The sequence below is a fragment of the Rattus norvegicus genome, chromosome 12, assembly GCF_036323735.1.
Source record: "Rattus norvegicus strain BN/NHsdMcwi chromosome 12, GRCr8, whole genome shotgun sequence".
NCBI lineage: Eukaryota > Metazoa > Chordata > Mammalia > Rodentia > Muridae > Rattus > Rattus norvegicus.
This window is the reverse complement of record NC_086030.1, coordinates 38,734,933-38,754,946: the sequence shown is the minus strand read 5'-3', so window position 1 is coordinate 38,754,946 and position 20,014 is coordinate 38,734,933. Positions and strand designations below refer to the sequence as shown.

Here is a 20,014-nt window from a genome sequence, read left to right as displayed (position 1 = left end):
GAGGGAACTGGAAATGCCCATTTGGAAGCCACCAGTATTTTACAGTGGACACAACAGCAAGCCTATAGTAGAGGACCAGCATACGAGATGGCAGTCACTTGTAGAGCCTTGGAACCTGAGCCATCAGCAGCAGAAAAAAGAAAGGTGACTTGGGGTTCAATTCAAGAAGGCACACCCGAGGAGGGGAGAAAAAGATGCTGTCACGGAACAAGAGGGGAAGTGGTTTCTCAAGTCAGAAGAAACAATTGGCATTCTCACAACCATGGAAAGGTCAAGAGAGATAAGGCTAGGCAGAGCCTGTAGGTTTGTAAATGTGAGGTCACAGGAATTTTGAGAGGGAACTTTGAATAAACTGCTGGGGTAGAAGTCTCACTGTGGCATCGAGGAAAAAGTGAGAGTAGATCGCACGGTCTTGAAACATGGGTGAGGGAGAAGACAAAGTCTCAGGGGAAAGTGAGGTTGAAGACCTCGGGGGATTCTTGGTTGTGGCTTTTCTGTCGTGCATCTTAGGGTCACTGGACGGTCCAGAACTGACAACGTTCTGAAGCCAACAGGAAATCGCAGTAAGCTCTCCAGGTCATTTGCTGCTAGTTAGTTGTTCCTTGTTTTTAACCGAAACGTAAAACCGCTCATTGGAGGACTGTAGAGATGGCTGAACAGTTAAGAGCACCGGCTGCTCTTCCAGAGGACCCCAGTTCCGTTCCCAGGACTCACATGGTGGCTCATAACTGTAACTCCGGTCCTAGAGAATACAAATTCCTCTTCTGGCTCTGTAGACACCGGGCTTGTACGGACTTACATGCAGGCAAAATACTCATACACAGAAAATATTGTTAAAAAGAACAGAATGAAGTCTGGAGCTTGGAACCAGGCATGGTGGCACCTGCCGGGAGCCCCAGCACTCAGGAGGCTGACGAATCAGATCAAGATCCTTCTTGGTTATCTAGAGAGTCTGAGTCCAGCCTGGGCTCACTGGACGACATCATAAGTAATGTGAAAAGAAGAGCAGATTGCACGGACGACTCCCCCCCTCTGGAGGAAGTTAGCAAATGGATAGAGACATACAGGGCACCACTGTTTGCCGCTGGCTGAGCAGAGGGCACAGTGGTGTTTGCTTTGTGGTTTTTGGTTTTATTCCAAGACAGCGTTTCTCTGTGTGTGTAGCTCTGTCCCGAAACTCACTCTGTAGACCAGGCTGGTCTCGAACTCAGAGACCCGCCTGCCTCTGCCTCCTGAGTGCTGGGATTAAAGGTGTGTGTTAGTACACCTGGCTTGCTTCATGGTTTTTTAAGTTGAGGGAAAATGATTAGATCACAGTGGTAAAAACCTAATTACAGTTGCACTCTGGATACGCCAAAACCACAGATTTGTGCCCTTGGAGTGAGTGAGTTTTACGGTACACAAATCATACATCTTGTTATATTTCCTAGTTAAAGTTCTCTCCCACTAATTTCACAGCCCGCAGGTGGGGACCCTTGCTGTGTGGAGGAATTTGAGGGGATAGCCAGATAAAGTTGGATGGTCCCCTAATTGAAGTCTTAAGATGTTTAACATTGGACTCATTTTTCTTTAGATCTGCCAAACGGGACCAACAGTCAGCACTTTCGACAATCGACAATCGTTAGGAGCAAGGAAATAATCCCATTAACATTCTAAGAGAAGTCCGCCACTGGCTGTTGCAAGGTACCTCAGCCAGCCTGGTTGGAGCTTGGCTGAGGTCCTTGACACTGAGGAAGTTGGCTTCCACCTGCACTCAGGATAACGCGTCTGGCGGTTGCCTAGCAACGGCCGGCTTCACACAGTATGGCGACCAGAGGGTCCAGCGCTAGCGACGAAAGGCATCTCGGGCCCGAGGACGTACCAGGGACCTTGAGCACGGCTGTGCGTGAACACCTGCGGAAGCTGTGTCTGCGCGAATTCCCGTGTGGCGTCGGAAGCTGGGTGCGTGCCCCCACAGGGGAGGGGAGTTAGGAAGGGAAGGATCCAGCAGGGGCAGAGCCGGACTGGATCACAATAGCCGCAGGGAATGTAGGTGTTACGGAGCAGGGAGCTGGGCTGCCTAGGGGTCAGTAGATGCTCTCAAACAAGTTCGAGGCCTAAAGGGAGGCTTGGATGGGGTCATTTCGGCATTGGCTGATTTGAGGGTTGGGGTGAACTGTGAGGACTGGAAATTGAAGGAATGCAGGGACCAAGCGCCCACCTTGTCCTGGGGGGAACCCGCCCAGCACATCAGACTGACCTTTGGCCTCATGCTAACCTACAGTAGATTGGCCAAGCTCCAGATATCAGGCTTCCCTGAGTCTTGGAGCGGTTTGGTCTTGCACAGTTTGCTCTTTCGCCCCTCATGGGATATGGAGAGAAAAATGATTTTTCCACGCCCTGGGGCTCCAGGGCTAGCTCTCGCCTTTCTGAGGTCCCACGTGGGAAGGGTTTTCTGCCCCTCCGCCCCTGCCTCCTTTTCTCCTGCAACTGTGCGGGACTCGGTACACCTAAGGCGCTGCACAGCCTCTGCCCTGCTTCCAGGCTGAGGGGAGACAGAGAGAAACACAGCCTAAGGCATAATCAGCATAGCTGGGGAAAGCATCTGGCCCAACAGGGCGTGGGGGTCCCTTTTCCTGTTCCCCTTGTAGAGGAATCCATGCACCCATTAGGGAAACACTCCATTTGTTTAGGCCACAGGCGCAGGTTGAATGCCTACTGTGTGCAAGGCACTGTGCTAAGTTTTAGAACTTAGGGCTTCAGGGATGTATCTAGGGAGAGGGGTGTCGCTAAGTGGCAGGGTATTCAAGCCCCATGCAGTCTGAAGAGAGCTGTATTTCAACCATTGCCTAAAGGGAGTAGATTCCAAGGAGCAGATTCATCTTTTACTCGCCAAAGCTTAAGTTCCCTGGTTCACCTTGCCACATCCTCAGAAAGCGGAAGTTCCTTCTGGGAATCCTCAGTTTACCAGATTGCTCACCAAGCCTCCTGTACACAGCTGTATAAGGGCCGGGTCAAAATGAAATCTTTTTCTTTATTTTTAAAAGATCAATCACATTATTTTTAATCGTATGTCTCTGTTTGGGTGCGGGCATGTCCAGGTGCTTTTGAGCTGCCTGCCATGGGTGCTGGGAACTGAACTTGGGGCTTCTGGAGGAGCTGCTTAAGTACCTCTCCTGCCCAGAAGTATATTGTGTTTCACATGTTTAAAGTTCCCAACTCGGGCTGGAGAGATGGCTCAGCGGTTAAGAGCACCTGACTGCTCTTCCAGAGGTTATGAGTTCAATTCCCAGCAACCACATGGTGGCTCACAACCATCTGTAAAGAGATCTGATGCCCTCTTCTGGTGTATCTGAAGACAGCTACAGTGTGTACTTATATATAATAAATAAATAAATCTTTAAAGTTCCCAACTCCAGAGGAAAGTGAAAAAAGGAACTTGGTCTTTGAACTCTTCTGTGTCTTGCTATATGTGTCTATGACTCTTGGGAGGCTGAGTGTTCAAGGCCAGCCTATGCCACACAGTGAAGCTCTGCTCCCACAAATAATTAGAGTAAGCCAGGCACGTCTTCAGCCGCCCGAGTCTTTTCTAGCATTCACAAAGCCTAGGGTTTGAGCTCCCGCGTCTGTCTTATCACACCTAGTGTAGCACTGCATGCCGCTAGTCCCTGAGCTTGGGAGGTGGAAGCCGGGCGATCAAGGGGATCAAGGAAATCATCAGCTGCTCAGTGAGTTCAAAGCCAGCCTGATCCACTTAAGACCCTGTCTCAAACAAGTAGTCCTGACCAGTGAGATGGCTCAGTGTGAAAAGGCTTTTTCTGTGAAGCCCAATGATCTGAGTTTGATCCCTGGGACACGCTCTGTAGTAGGAGAGAGCCAACTTCTGCAAATTGTTCCCTGAGCCTGCGACGGCTATTCCTGGTTGTCAGCTAGGCTGCATCTGGAATTAACGAAGATCCAAACTGCTGACCACGTCTTTGAGGGATTGCTTTTCCTCCCTAAACACGTCATCCGAAGGGAGAAGGGCCACTGTTAATTCAGAGCCTCTGAGGTGGGATGATCCACCTTTATCTTGGCTACACTTCCTGGTGACAGCCTGTGTAAAAGACATGGAAGAAGGACACTAGCTCTCCTTGCCTGCTTGCTCTCCCCAGCAAGTCCATTCCTTTCCTTCCTTCCCTGGCATTAGAGCCTCTTCAGGCTTCTGGCGTGTGCTGAGGACCAGCCGAGCCTTGTAGATGGAACTGCTGGATCCTGGGCCCTTCCACTGGGAGACAGCCATTGTTGGAGTGGCTAGACCACAGCCTACAATCCATTCTGATAAACATTCTAAAAATCCCCTTTAACTCTGTGTGCGTGCGTGTGTGTGTGTGTGTGTGCGTGTGTGTGTGTGTGTCTGTGTGTGTGTGTGTGTGCGTGTGTGTGTGTGTGTATGTGTGCGTGTGTGTGTGCGTGTGTGTGTGTGTGTGCGTGTGTGTGTGTGTGTAGGTCTGTGTGTGTCTGTGTGTGTCTGTGTGTGTGTCTGTGTGTGTGTGTATGTGTGCGTGTGTGTGTCTGTGTGTGTGTGTATGTGTGCGTGTGTGTGTGTGCGTGTGTGTGTGTGTCTGTGTGTGTCTGTGTGTGTGTGTGTCTGTGTGCGTGTGTGTGTCTGTGTGTGTGTCTGTGTGTGTGTGTCTGTGTGTGTGTGTGTATGCGTGCGTGTGTGTGTCTGTGTGTGTCTGTCTGTGTGTGTGTGTCTGTGGTCTGTGTGTGTGTGTGTCTGTGTGCGTGTGTATGTCTGTGTGTGTGTGGTGTGTATGTGTGCGTGTGTGTGTGTGTGTGTGTGTGTCTGTGGTCTGTGTGTGTGTCTGTGTGCGTGTGTGTGTCTGTGTGTGTGTGGTGTGTATGTGTGCGTGTGTGTGTGTGTGTGTGTGTGTCTGTGTCTGTGGTCTGTGTGTGTGTGGGGGTCTGTGTGTCTGTGTGTGTGTGTCTGTGTGTGTGCGTGCGTGTGCGTGTGTGTGTGTGTGTGTCTGTGGTCTGTGTGTGTGTGTGTGTCTGTGTGTGTCTGTGTGTGTCTGTGTGTGTGTGTGTGGGTCTGTGGTCTGTGTGTGTGTGTGTCTGTGTCTGTGTGTGTGTGTGTCTGTGTGCGTGTGTGTGTCTGTGTGTGTGTGTGTGTCTGTGTGTGTGTGTCTGTGGTCTGTGTGTGTGTGTGTCTGTGTGCGTGTGTGTGTCTGTGTGTGTGTGGTGTGTATGTGTGCGTGTGTGTGTGTGTGTGTGTGTGTCTGTGTCTGTGGTCTGTGTGTGTGGGGGGGGGTCTGTGTGTCTGTGTGTGTGTGTCTGTGTGCGTGTGTGTGTCTGTGTGTGTGTGTGTGTCTGTGTAGGTCTGTGTGTGTGTCTGTGTGTGTCTGTGTGTGTGTGGTGTGTATGTGTGCGTGTGTGTGTCTGTGTGTGTGTGTCTGTGTAGGTCTGTGTGTGTGTCTGTGTGTGTCTGTGTGTGTGTGGTGTGTATGTGTGCGTGTGTGTGTCTGTGTGTGTGTCTGTGTGTGTGTCTGTGTGCGTGCGTGTGTGCGTGTGTGTGTCTGTGTGTGTCTGTGTGTGTGTCTGTGTGTCTGTGTGTGTGTGCGTGTGTCTGTGTGTGTGTGTGTGTGTGTGTGTTTTCCATGTTCTATAACAGAGCGCTCCACATGTACCTGCTGTGGCGAACACAGGTCTGCACGCACGCACGCACCCAGACACAACACAGTAAATAAATGTGCGAAGGCTTCCCTTTCTCCCTCCGCAGAATAAATCACGCTTTCTTCCTCGACAATATCGAACCTGGAGGGAATTGATCCCCAAGGAGGAGGAGACAGTGGGTCCCGAGGAGGAGACCGTGGAGGCCCTGCTGGGCCTGGTCCGCAGCAGCCACTCTCCATGGGCTATGCTGAAGGATTCCAGCGCAGAGGACCGTTTCCTGAGAGAACTGGCCATCCAGAATCCACTGACGATCAAAGACACTTTCTTCTACTCCTACTTCCGGTGCCTGCGGGTGGTGGACAAGGGGGTAAGTGTGTGTGATCACTGGAAGGAAGAGAGCAGCTGGGTGAGCTGATGCTGGGACAGGAGGAGAGCCTCCATGACGGTTATGTCTGTCTGTTGGCTTGCGCTCTCTCTCTCTCTCTCTCTCTCTCTCTCTCTCTCTCTCTCTCCAGAGGAGGTCAGTTCTGTATCCACTAAGGCTGACTCCTTGCTCACACTAGGCCCTCCTTTCAGAGAATCCAATGCTTCTTTTTACTTTAAAGTGTGAAGAGAGGGCCTGGGGAGGTCTGACTGACGTCAAGAAAGTCTGTTTTTGAAACGCTGTCATATTAATATGACACAGAAACGGCAAGGGACACTCACCCTCCCTGACCCTTTCCTTCCTTCTCCTGTGACCCATTCAAACCATTTTGTCTTGGACTTTCTTGTGTCCTGGGGAAACACTCCCAGTCCTAGGCAAACTAGTAGACTTGGTCACTGTAGGAAAGAGCAGGCCAGCCAGGAAGGGCTTCTGATGTCCGCCAACAGCCCTAAGAATGACTCACTGAAGCTCACGTTGACGGATGCAATCCTTGCGGAGTTGTTTATAGAACAACACTCCCCCTCCTCAACCACACCTCCCTACACCCCTCCATTTACCAAAATCCTCTTTGGTTTGGCTCAAAGGCATCTATGCAAGCCTGACTTCTTGGCGCCCCCTAGAGCTAAAACAGCAGAGGTGACTACAAGGCTCAGACAAAGGTGCGGACAAAATTCTGAGCGTGCCAAAGACTAATCACGTGTGCTCCGAGACCTCTGCTGTCCTGGTCCCGTCTAGCTGCAGGAAGGATGGCTTGCATGGGCTGAAGAACAGCTACATGGACTCCCCTGTCCTGAAGGCCACTGCTCCAACAGCAGTAGTTCCTCCAGCTCATGGGACTGTGGTAGAGAGGAGAAAGGATTCTTGTTTTCCCAAGAGTCCCATGATCCATAACAGGGAGGACCCAGGACACAGGCCTGGAGACCCCAAGCTTGCTTTTAGAGTCAGGGCAGGGTTGGAAGAGGCCTTTAAACCCTTTAGAACCATGCCATGTGGGCGGTTGTCTAGAAGGGGAGACGGTACGAGGTTGTTGGGCCTGACACTTAACTCAGACTGGATGAGCAATGGTGGTGCTTTGACTGAGAGGTACCCCCTGCAGACTCAGATACCTGGACCCCTGAGGCTCTCCAGTTTTCTAGGGAGGTTATGGAACCTTTGGGACGTGCAGGAGGAAGTACGTCACTGAGGGTGGGCCTTGAGGCTTCATCTCACTTCCTTGTTCTCCCTGCTTCCTGTGTGTGCTCCGAATGTGATCACTTAGCTTCCCACTCCTGCCGCCATGCCCTCCCCTACCCTATGGACATCTGGTCCTCTGTAACCGTAAGCCAAAATAAACTCTTCCTGGAGTTGCCTTGTCACGCCGTTTTTGTCACAGCAGCAGAATAGTAGCTAATACAACTCTTACCTTCCTAAGAGGAACACACTTTCTCCTCCAGCGCTGCCTGGCACACAGGAGTCCTCAGTTTCCCTCCCTTTTCTTGCAGGTGAGTCTGGTGGATAAAGAAATCTTGAAATTTCTAAAGCTCGAGGAGTTGGTCCTGAGTGCCAATAAAATCAAGGACATCGATGCCAACAATCTGCCCCCAACACTGAAGGTATATGTTCTGAGTGGGTCTTAGAATCCTAGTCCTGCCCCGAACCTGTACTGCACAGCTCTGGCAAGACCTTAGCTCTGTGCTAAGACCCAGCCCCTGGCTTTTAGAACACAGACCATGTTCCCCCAAAAGTTGCATAATCCTGTTGGGTTCAGCAGTTCCCTTCTTTCCACGGTGCTTGCCCACAAGAACTAAGGACTCCAGCAGATGCTTGCTGACCAGTGTTTACAGCTCTCCCAGTCACAACAGACAGAAAATGGGAATGGCCCAATACCTGTGGCATGGTGAGCAGATGAGCAAAATGTGGTCTCTCCAAGCAAGGGAATATTGGTCACGTATAAAAAAGGAAGGGTGGGGGGTTAGGGATTTGGCTCAGTGGTAGAGCACTTGCCTAGCAACCGCAAGGCCCTGGGTTCAGTCTCCAGCTCCGAAAAAAAGAAAAAGAAAAAAAAAAAAAAAAAGGAAGGGTGGGCTGGAGAGATGGCTCAGTGGTTAAGAGCACTGACTGCTCTTCCAGAGGTCCTGAGTTCAATTCCCAGCAACCACAGGGTGGCTCACAACCATCTGAGATGGGATCTGATGCCCTCCTCTGATGTGTCTTAAGAAAATGGCACTATAGTTACATAAAACAAATACATAAATCTTTTAAAAAATTTTAAAAAATTTAAAAGGAAGGGCTTTAGGATAGTCACCTAGAAAATATCACACTAGAGAAAGAAGCCAGACTTTAAATAAAAAGACAGATCTTACATATATTTTCACTTAATAAAATATGCAGAAGGGCTGGAGAGATGGCTCAGTGGTTAGGAGCACTGTCTGCTCTTCCAGAGGTCCTGAGTTCAAATCCCAGCAACCACATGGTGGCTCACAACCATCTGTAATGGGATCCGGTACCCTCTTCTGGCCTGCAGCCATACATGCAGGCAGAAAGCTGTATGATGTATACATAATAAATAAATATTTCTAAAAGATGTAGAAGTGGAAAGTCCACAGAAACAAAAGCGAGTAGAGGTCATGGGGGCTAGGAAGGACCAGGAGAAGTTACTCCTTGGTCTTCCTTTTTTCCTTCCTTTCTCCCCTCCTCCCTCCCTCCCTCCCTTCCTCCCTTCCTTCCTCCCTTCCTTTCTTCCTTTTCTTCCCTCCTTCCTCTTTCTCAGACATCTGTTTGAGGTGAGGACGGAAGTTGGCATTGTGAGTTACATCCTTGGAATGGTGACTGCATACCTCCACCATGTTGAAACAGGAGGCGAGGGGCTAGGGTTCAGGCAGTAGGGGGATTGCCTTGCAAGCATGGAGACTTGAGTTCGCTCTCCACGTGAAACAAGCTGGATGGTGTGCTTTTTATCTCAGCGTTGGGGAGGCAGAGGCAGGGGGATTGTTGAGACTCTCTGGCCAGCCAGCCTGTCTACATGGTAAGTTCCAAGTCAGTGCAAGACTGTCTCAAAAAAAAAATAAGAGGCAAGAGAAATCTAAGGAAACCAAGACTGTCTTCTGTGTCTCCATACACACACCTGCTTGCGCACACACACATATACACACATGCACATATACATGCACATACACATGTACACATCTATGAACAAACACACATACACAAACAAATAAAAACAGTAGACCAGACTCTATCACGAATCTTCAGCTGAGTGTCAAAATGACCCCTTGGAAGTTCAACACTGAGAGCAGCTGACTTGTGTCCCTGCCCTGCTCAGGATGGTACCACGTGGGCCTTAGGCAAGAAGCACAAGTAAAGGAAAGAGTACTACGGAACCAGGGCTTGTGCCTGGGTCCACGTCCATCCCCGTGTACTGCCATGGGTTGAGAGGGTGCTAAGGTTAGCCAGGAGGCCGTGGCACAAGCCTCTAACCCCAGCACTCAGGAAGCAGAAGCAGGCAGATCTCTGAGTTGGTGGCTAGCCTGGTCTGCAGGGAGAGTCTCAGGATAGCCAGGGCTACATAGAATAAACATGTCTCAAGAAAACCCATCTTGGGGCTGGGGATTTAGCTCAGTGGTAGAGCGCTTACCTAGGAAGCACAAAGCCCTGGGTTCGGTCCCCAGCTCAAAAAAAAAAAAAAAAAAAAAAAAAAAAAAACCATCAACAACAAAAAATTGCCCCCACAACCGCTCCCTACCACCATCCCTTCCAAACTGTAAGGAATCTTTCCCTTTTGCTGCAACACCCCAATCCCCTTTTCTTTTGCTGTGTAGCCTAGGCTGGCTTGGAACTTACCGAGTAGCCCAGGCTAGCCAGGAACTTGAGAGCCTTCTGTTTCAGGATCCTGAGGTTATGGATACACGCCACCTCACCTACTCTTCTGGCATTAATTTTTAAGTTTTATGATTTTGTGTGAGTGTGGGAGGGGCCCTGTGCCATGGTACTCGTGTGGATCAGAGAACAGCTTTATTGGGAGTTGGTTCTCTCCTCCCACCTTGGGATCTGGGACTCGAACTCGGATCATCCAGCTTGTGCTGCTCTCTGCCATCCTCTCCTAACCCCACCGCAGCCTGGTTTTGGATTCACTATAGAGTCAGAGATGGTCTTGAGCTCTTTGCACCTCGCCTCCACCTCTCATAGGGTTCACAGAAGCATTCCTCCACACTGGTGTCACGTGCTGGACATGGCACCTGAGGTCCCAAGAATGCCAGGCAAGCCCTCTCCCAACGGAGCCATGCCCCGGCCTCTTACTGTATTATTTAAAGCAAGTTGCAGTAGGAAGGTCGGAGCAGGCAGCTTACACCCCCTTTCTGCGTTCCTCAGGGAGGGAGTGGGAGCGGGAGCATGCAGTGAGGGGACAGACCCCCTCCAGTCACGCTCGATGCTGTCCTCCCCAGGTGCTGGAGCTGTACGGCAATTTGATCGCCAGCATGGAGTGTCTGTGCTCACCCCCACCCCCAAACCTGCAGCACCTGGGGCTAGGCCACAACAAGTTGCTGGGCCCTTTGGAAAGTCTGTATGTCACCTCCAACAACTGGTAACTTGGGAGCCTGGATGAGAGGAGGGAGCCACAGGTGTGGGGTGACTTGACCCTGGAGGACTTGGCGGCGTCGCTTTCTCCATAACTACTACAGGGCTGCTAACCCCACAGCGTGACTTGACTCTCGGTCACAGTATCTCACCGAAGCTCCAGGAGAGATAAGGATGCCAGGGGCCGGTGGGAAGGAGGGGTCCTCAGCTTAGCTCTGTGACATTTCCGCAAGTGTTCCCACCCGGGGGACACTGAGCAGCACACTGGCCCCCAGATGCCAGATACTTGTAGCCCCTTCCTCTCCCTGCCCTTCCTTGTGGTAATCAGAACATCTCCAGGCAGAGCCCAAAGCCTTCTGAGGGGCAAGCTTGCCCTAGGCTGAGAACCACTGTCCTAGACTCTTGGGGTGCTCCGTTGCTGCTGAACATCCCCAGAGCTTTGCAGGGCATCGTGTACCCCCAGAGTTTCTGGTTTCCCTAGTGGATTGACAGTGGAAATTTTAAAAGCCGATATGAGAGGAGATTTGTAAAAAGGCCGTCCCAGGGAGCCGAGTAGCAAGACCACCCATGAAAGGATTTTTTATGTTGCCTCTTCCTGCTTCCAGCCCCCCTCTCCCCATTTCTTTTTAAGGCAGAATCTAATGTAGCCAAGGCTTGCCTCAAACTCAATATGGAGCCTCCTCCCGCACCCCCACCCAATGTCTCAAGGATGGCCCAACTACATTCCCTCTTGGAGACGTAAGGTGCCGCAGAAAAGAGAAGGCCCTCTCTGGCTGACCTCCTGGTTCCCTCCCTCCTCTGTTATTCTCAGGCAATCTGCATAGTCTTAGTCCCCCTGGGATTCCCTCTTTCCACTATCAGCGAACAAGATGTACAGGAAACCATGACGCGGTCTTCCTGGAACGGCAAACTGAGATTCATGCCCTTGAGGGACAGCAAGGATCTGGCTTTTGATTCGGACTGCATACCATAACCTTGGGGTGCATGCCAGATCTGGGTCTCACAAAAAGCCTGCGTGAGATGACACGACACACCGTTCACTGCTTTAGAATTCCAAGGGAGAATCTTTCCTGGGAACCCGTTTCTCCCCGGTTCTCTTGAGATAAAGAGGGCATCAGGCGGGGCCTGGGATGGTCCCCTGCACCGTTACACTTGCCCTTTCCTGGGACTTAGCCAGTAACCGTCAGAGCAGAGCAGGCCATCGGAAGAGGGTTGGGGAGGAGAGAGAGTGAGGATGCTGGGTTCAGCCTGTGGGGAAAGCCCTGGGGTGACCGTGGCAAGCAGCGTGCTTCCCTAGTGCTTTGAGCTGGAGTCAGCTTGCTCTGTAGTTTGTAGCATCGGGTCTTGGTCTCTATATGGGAGGCCAGGGCTTCATCTTTGTCAGCTAGACTCACTGACTTATATTAGCGTATTCTTTCTTCTCCCACATCATCTAGAGCAGCGGTTCTCAACCTACTAGTGCTGGGACCCTTTAAAACAGTTCTTCACGCCGTGGTGGCCCCCAACTGTAAGATCCGTAACTATGACTTTACTCCCATCATGAATCGTAATATAAATATCCGACATGCAGGATATCTGAGAATATGACCCCTGGGAAAGGTTTGCTAGACTCCAAAGGGGGTCTCAATCCACAGGTCGATAGCCACTGGTCTTAAAAAAAAAACCGAGCTGACCTTATGGCTCTGAAGAAAGACTTCTAGCTCAGTATCTCTGGATGCCAGGGCCGGGCATACCCCACCTTACTCCCCTCTGCATGCTCCTTCAGTGGCTTCCAGCGTGTGTGTCAGTGGGTGGAATGTTCTAGAGGCACAGCACTAGCCTGATAGCCAACCAAGAGATGGCCGTGAGGTGGGAAGGGCTCTGAGAGCCCATGAACACAGGCTGTGTTCCGGAGAGAAAGGAGAAGCAGGCTCAAGAGCGAATCTGGGTGTAGGACAGAGAAGGTATGTGGCCGGCCAGTGTGCTGTCCTTCTGCTTGCTGACCTTCATAACCAGCATTTTGGCCAACCTCCCAGGCCTCTTCTCGTCTCCCTGGACCTGGGCTTCAATGACTTGACAGACCTGCAGAGCATGATACTGGGTCTCAGTACCTTAAAGTGCCTGAGACTCCTTGTGCTGCAGGGGAACCCACTGGCTCTGGTGCCTTACTACCGTGGCTTTACCGTGGACAGCCTGGCGCGCCTCTGTGTGCTGGACGACATCACTGTGTCTCCCAGCGAGAAGCACCAGTTCCGGGGACTCAACAGTCATGGCGGTAGGGTTCAGTCACACATCCCAGACTCTACTTTGCCCACCTCCCCATAAACCAGCCGGGAGCTGCCCATTGGCCTTGACCCTGGGCAGGTACACTAAGCTACCTTGGTTTGGGCTTTTTCTATGTAGGACCCCTGTGGCAGGGATTTGGGGGGATCGACTGGTCTTTGTGGCTCTTGTTTCTATGGTGGCTTGAGATCACCCCCTTGTGGCTCCTGGTATAAGGCACAACAGAGCCCTTTGAAGGTCTGAGTCACCGTGCTGCGGGCAGCAGCTGATGTCACAGTTATTTCTCATCTCTCCCTCTCTCAGAACCCTCTCTCTGCTCCACACCTCTCAGCACCCCCCCCCTTTGCAGATAGTAAAACAAGGCCTCACAGCATCTAATGGCTTCCCCTTCAGTCATGCCGACAAAACTTAGCAGAGCTGCAGACTGCAACTCTAGGGAGGGGGTGGGGTGGGCGTCTGGTGACCCACGCCTTCGCCCAGCCCAGCCGCTCAGTCCCCTCTTTACTCCTTGCAGACCTGTTGGCACGTGAGGCCCAGTTTGTGGTGACCATTGGAAATGTCAGGGGGGTTTTGGACAGCTCTATCTTGGACCCAGAGCCAGGACCCGATGGCCCTTTCATCAGCTACAGCTATTACGTGACCTATGACTTTGTGGAAGATGAGGAGAAGGAAGGGATTACAAGTGGGATGGAGGAGTTACACCCTGACAGCGTTCTGGATGAGGTATGACCTGCCGGTCCTGGGAGGGGAAAGGACCTTTCACAAGTCTGTGAGCTTTTGTGAGCTTCTTAGGGCCCAAGGAAGTCTTTAGCATAGACTCGTACCCCTCTCCCTGCAGGAAATTAGGTTCTGCCTGATATCCCTCTCTCCAGGCGGGTGAGTCTCAGTCGTGCCAGCTCCCTGTCCCTGTACCAAGTGACCCTGAGACAGGGAAGCAGCAGAGAATGTTACACTCTGGCCAGCTCTGTCCCTGGCCCCGCTTGACAATTTTCACCATGTCCCCTGCCCAACCTCTTCATGTCAGGCCAACCCAAGGACACCACACGGGCAGAGAAGTGTTCTCTGTTCAGATGGCTTTTGCTTCTGCCTCCTTCAACCTAAGCTCGTGCCTCTGGTCCTGCTCTCAGTCCACGTAGGGCTGGGATGCGTCCTGCCTGGCATGCGTAAGACCTCGAGTTCCCATCTCCAGCACCACAGACTCGGAAGTGTCCAGGCAGTCTCCCGCGTCAGCCTGCGCTCACTGGAATAACCGTCTGACCCGAAATCTGTCTTTGCTGGCAGATCGACAAGCCTTCCTCTGGCATGGACGAGGAGGAGGAGGAGGAGGAAGAGGAGGAGGAAGACCGACAGGAGGTTCTCTCAGTGTTCCAGAGCCAAGCCCACCACCGCCCCGTCCGCCAGGGTGGCCGGCACAGGTTTCGTCCAGAGTCTCCTGAGGTGATGTCCAGGGAGCTGTCTGAGTATATAGTTAAGGAGATGAATCAGATGGCCGAGGACTCCGGAGAATCTGGGATCACAGAAGTAGATGAGTCAGAGACAAGCATTTCCATCCACTCGGCCCCCCTGCCACAGTCCATTGACTCTTCCGAGGAGCTGGCGAAGCTGCGGCCACGGCTAGACGTTCGGCTCTGTCCATCCCCAGGGTAAGACTAGGAGGAGGCTGGGACGGCGCCTGGAACATCCGAGGTTGCTGCAAGGCAGGGCTGCCCTGGCGGCTTCCCTTGACCATTCTGTCAAACCACAGAAAGCCAAGGCCTTCCTATTAGCTCGCCTGTAGGCTTTGAGCTCGAGGTAGGTATGGGCTTAGCCTCATTCCTTTCTTTTCTGAAGCCCTAACCTTCCACTTAGCACAACCGAGCCCCGGATGCCTGGGGAACCACAGTTCTCCAAAAGGTTGGCTTTCCTGTCAACAGAGGGCCACACAAGAGCTTCCACCAAAACTCTTAGAAACGGAGTCTTATAGCTTCTCTTTAAAAACAAAAAATACTTTCTGTGTACAAGTGTGTCGTGTGCATGGGCGTCTAATGCCTGAGGAGTCCCAAAGACCCTCTGGAACTGGAGTCATAGCTGGTTGTAAAACTGACATGTGGATGCTGGGAACCAAGCCTGGGTCCTCTGCAAGAGCAGCAGCCTTCTCTCTGTTCTCTCTTTCAGCGTTTTTTCTTTCTTTCTTTTTTAAGATTTATTTATTATTATATATAAGTACACTGTAGCTGTCCTCAGACACACCAGAAGAGGGCATCAGATCCCATTACAGATGGCTGTGAGCCACTGTGTGGCGGCTGGGATTTGAACTCAGGACCTCTGGAAGAGCAGTCAGTGCTCTTAACCGCCGAGCCATCTCTCACAGCCCCCACTGATTTTGTTTTTAAACTTCAGACTTGAGCATAGTTGTATAGACCTTCAATTCCAACACTTAGGAAGAGGAGGCAGGGGGATTATTTCCAGTTTGAGACCAGCATGGCTGTTTAGTGAGTTCCAGACCAGGCAGGATTACACAGTGAAACTTCCTTTCAAAAGTAAAACCAAGCGAAATACTGATGGGTTCTAGTGGGCGTGCAGCAGATGTTCCACACTGAGCATGCCCAGAAGGGAGTCCACACTGAGCATGCCCAGAAGGGAGCATCTGCGCAGTCATTTGTCTCTTTTCTGTGTTCCTTTCTGGGGTTTTGGTTCCTTTGCCCCTACCCAGCTCTTCCCAGATCTTGGTCTCTCACTGTGGTTCTGCCACTCTTGTCACCTCACCAAGCCGGGCTCCTGGGACACCAACATGAGCTCAGGGGAGGCAAAACATTCTAAGATAAGGGTCTCAGCCCATGTTTCTCTAGGTGAGAAACATCGGGGTTTGGGACGGTGCCTGTGGTGCTCAGACTCCTGGGCACCCAGACACTGCAGGGAACCTTGAGAAGTTAAGAATGGGTTGGGGGATTGGCGGTGGGGACTCCTATCCTCCTGTGTATCCAGACACCACTGGGGATCTTGAGTTGAGAATGGGGGCCCTATGACCTCGAGGAGTTAGGAATGGAGGCCTGGAGACCTCGAGGAGTTGGGAACAGCCTCAGGATGAATCAGAGATTAAACACCTTTTGCAGGAAGGGAAGCTCACTGGATACACTCATTAGCATGGAAAATTCTAGGCTATCTGACCAGTTGTCACACTCCTCTCAGTGGGGTGTCGTGGTCGTGTGCCCCAGGACAGGAATCCGGTCAGGAGCTAGTGAACTCCTGCCATTCTCAATTATGAGTTGTTCTGGGGTTCTGAACTTGGCTACTTACTAACTTACCAGTTCTTCTGTCTGGTGGCACGGTCCACTGCCCAACACCTCACCATTTGTGAGTGCCTGCTTTCCCCTTGGGTGTGCCCTGGCAGCCTCCCCCCATGTTGTCGGCACAGCGCCTGACACTTAAGCCACCGGTCTCTCACTCCCAAGGACAGTGCTCTTCAGCACCATGCACAAGCCCTGGGCAGATGTCATCCCTTGCACCTATGAGATGAAGCACACCCTAAAGGAGCTGATAAGGGTCAAGGCCTTCCTGCTGTCTGGGACCACTGTGAGCATCGTAGAGGAGAAAGTGAGCAGGGCAGGGGGGGGACTCTGGCCTCCCATTAGTGGTGGGGGTGGGGGTGGGGCGGGGCCCCAGTGGCCAGTCTCCTCTGCTCAGCTGAGGGCTGGATCTTGTTCTCTAGATCATCTCCTGGCCTGTGGTACCAACTCCTGTTGAGAGTCCCTTGCCTGCCAAGAAGGGGAAAGGCGACAAGAAAAAGAAAGAGGAGCCTGCTAAGGTGACTACAAGACCTGCGTGGGCCTCAGGGCAGGGAGGGGTGTGTGGCCCAGTCCAGCTCATGCCTGTGTTCCTGGCCTCCTTGCCCACAGGACAAAGGCCCGAGGAAGAAAAAGGAGCCACCCAGAGAGCTGCGCCAGGATCCACCTGTGCTGAGGGTGCTGGGCAGCGGACAGGTGTACCTGGAGCCCTTGCTGGCAGGGGAGCCAGTGGTGTCCACTGTGTGTAATTTTGGGGTGGCCCGCACCCTGGAGACTGACAGGCTCACATATGCCAGGGTATTAAGGGTCTTGTCCTTTTGTCTCTGCCTCCCCCCTTCTTTATGGAAAGCTTGTTGGATCAGGAAGGGATGGGTGTGGCTGGGAGTGGTGGCACCCTGCAGGGGCCCCGGTTGTACATACATACGGGCTGCTGAGCACTTTGATGGTCACTGACATGGTGATACCTTCCCCTCCTCAAGTGTGGTCCAGGTCAGCCACCCTCCTCAGCAGGAGCCCTTCCGCCCCAGTTTTGGGATGAATTCACGGTACCGGGAGGGGTGGGTGTTCCCCAGTGTCAGCCCCAGGATCAGCATCTGCTCCAGCAAACACCTGGTTTTGTGATTCTTTCTCTCAGGATTCAAAGAAGGTAAAGAAAGGCTCCAAAAAAGGTAAGACCCACCAGCAGCCACTGGGGGCACCTCAGGGATGGGGGGCGCCCTGCCAAGGGGCCATCCTGGATATAGAGCCCCAGAAATAAAAGGGCTGAGAATCACTTCTATCCAGCACAGAAGCGAGTCCAGAATCTTCTCTATAACCCCAAGAACAGCTGTAGGTTGTGATGTTCTGGGGAAGGGGTTGCAGCGGGAGCTGGGATGGGCTGAACCAGGAGGACTTAATCTATGAGCATCTGCATCCTTCTGCTACATACGCCTTATATCCTTCCTTCACCTTTCCCACCCAACTCCTTTCTTCCTCTCTCTCTCTCTCTCTCTCTCTCTCTCTCTCTTGCTCTCTCTTCCTTCCTTTCTCTCTCTCTCTCTCTCTCTCTCTCTCTCTCTCTCTCTCTCTCTTTTTTTGGTTCTTTTTTTCGGAGCTGGGGACCGAACCCAGGGCCTTGCGCTTCCTAGGCAAGTCTCTCTCTCTCTCTCTCTCTTTCTCTCTCTCTCTCTCTCTTTCTTTCTTTCTTTCTTTCTCTTTCATGTAGTCCAAACTGCCCTGGAACTCAGGACTCCTCCTGCCTCTGTTTCTGGTGTGTTAGATTGGGGCGGGGGAGTTGTTATTTCTGTCTCTCTTATCAGCCTGGAACTCACTATGTAGCCCAGGCTAGCCTCAAACTCAAAATTAGTGGGGTGCCATTAAAGTATTTAGAGATTAATTTATAGCATTCGGTGAGTGCCCTTAATAGAAAAATGTCAAGCCAGGTATGGCACAGTCCTGGGAGATGGAGGCTAGAGGATTGAGAATTTAAGGTCTGGGCTGGAAAGATGGCTCAGTGGTTAAGAGCACTGACTGCTCTCCCAGAGGTCCTGAGTTCAAATCCCAGCAACCACATGGTGGCTCACAACCATCTGTAATGAGGTCTGATGCCCTCTTCTGATGAGTCTGAAAACAGCTACAGTGTACTTATATATAGTAAATAAGTAAATCTTTAAAGAAAATTAAAAATGAAAAACAAAAAAACAGACCACCACCAAAAAATAAACAAACAAACAAACAAAACCAACCTGCTAAATATTCAGTTTTCCCCTTTTAATGCAGTGCTGGGGACCAAACCTAGGGCTACAAAAATCCTCCACGAATTAGCTATAGCCTCAGTGTCTTTTCTTTTTCTTGCTTTTTTTAAAAATTTTTTTAAAGATTTATTCATTTATTATATATAAGTACACTGTAACTGTCTTCAGATACACCAGAAGAGGGCATCGGATCTCTTTACAGATGGTTGTAAGCCACCATGTGGTTGCTGGGAATTGAACTCAGAACCTCTGGAAGAGTAGTTGGGTGCTCTTAACCGCTGAGCCATCTCTCCAGCCCCTTTTTCTTGCTTTTTACATTATTTTGTGTGTGGCTCACATAAGGGGACAAGTGGGTCCTGGGGATAGAACTCAGCTCCTCACGGCTGGAGGCAAAAAGCAGCTGATCTCTTCTTTTCTCCCTCCTCCTCCTCCTCCTCCTCCCCCTCCTCCTCCCCCCCTCTCCTCCCTGTCTGTCTCTGTCTCTCTCCCCATCCCAAACGCCCCTCCCCCTTTCCTCTGAGAGGGTGGGACTTCCCCTGGGTATACCCCGACCCTGGCACATCAAATCTCTGCAGGATCAGGGGGAACTTTGTTGGGAAACGGATACCACAGTCAGGCTACAGCTTTAGGGGAGAGTATCTGTTACGGTTTTGGGGGGACCCACCTGGAGACTGAGCTGCATGTCTGCTATATATGTGCCGCTGTATGCACTTTGGTTGGTGGCTCAGACTCAGAGCTCCTAGGGGTCCAGGTTAGTAGACACTGTTGGCCTTCCTGTGGGGTTCCTCTCCCCTTCAGGACCTTCAATCCTTCCCCCAACTCTTCTACAGGGGTCCCCGACCTCCGTCCAATGTTTGACTTGTGGGCATCGGCATCTGTTTCAGTCAGCTGCTAGATGGAGCCTCTCAGAGGACAGTTGTGCCAGGCTCTGCAAGCACAACAGAGTATCATTAACAGCGTCAGGGATTGGCGCTTGCCCATGGGCTGGTTGTTGGCAATTCCTTCAGTCTCCGCTCTATCTTTGTCCCTGCATTTCTTTTAGAAAGGACAAAGTTAGGGTCAGAAGTTTTGTGGGTGGGCTGGTGACCTTATTCCTCTACTGGGGGTCCTGCCTGGCTACAGGAGGTGACATCATGATCCATGTGCCACCTGTTAGTCATCTCGAAAGCAGCTAATTTCTTTTGCAACGCACAGTTGGAGCTCATTGAATCAGTGTATTCTTGATTGCAGTTAACATACTAGGGCTGGATCTCTTTCGGAAACCGAGTTCCTCTAGGATGGAGAACAGGGCTTGAATTCCGGGATGAGGGAGGAGTACATCCAGGATCGGAGAGACCTGCAGCCCCTTTGTCCCTTAGAACTCATCTGCTCGCAACTTATATTTTCTCAGATAAGTCAAAAGCGGCGGCTCCAACCGTAGAAAGCGGGTACCAGCCAGAGCCCCTGTCGGTGGAGGTCCAGATCCAGTTGCACCAGTACCGCTCGGTGGAGGAAGCGTTCCTTAGCTTGATTGACTAGCAGGGAGAATAAAGGCTGCTCTGCAGCCAGAGCCTGAGAGTCTGTGTGGCCGCTGGCCGGGGGAAGGGACGCGGCGCTGGCAACCCAACGGGCTAGGGAAGGGGCGTCGTAGCTGCCACCAACCC

At 51.7% G+C, this 20,014-nt stretch overlaps 1 protein-coding gene across 1 annotated transcript; it reads left to right on the top strand.

The window, feature by feature from the left end:
* The first annotated feature begins 1,803 nt into the window (after positions 1-1,803).
* Positions 1,804-19,914, top strand: Lrrc43 (leucine rich repeat containing 43). The gene is made up of 12 exons (NM_001170396.2): positions 1,804-1,941; positions 5,741-6,001; positions 7,540-7,650; positions 10,480-10,619; positions 12,628-12,866; positions 13,389-13,597; positions 14,156-14,517; positions 16,306-16,447; positions 16,563-16,658; positions 16,750-16,935; positions 17,273-17,306; positions 19,762-19,914. The coding sequence occupies exons 1-12, from the start codon at positions 1,804-1,806 to the stop codon at positions 19,887-19,889; spliced, it is 2,046 nt and encodes a 681-aa protein (NP_001163867.1). The 3' UTR covers positions 19,890-19,914.
* The last annotated feature ends 100 nt before the right edge of the window (positions 19,915-20,014 follow it).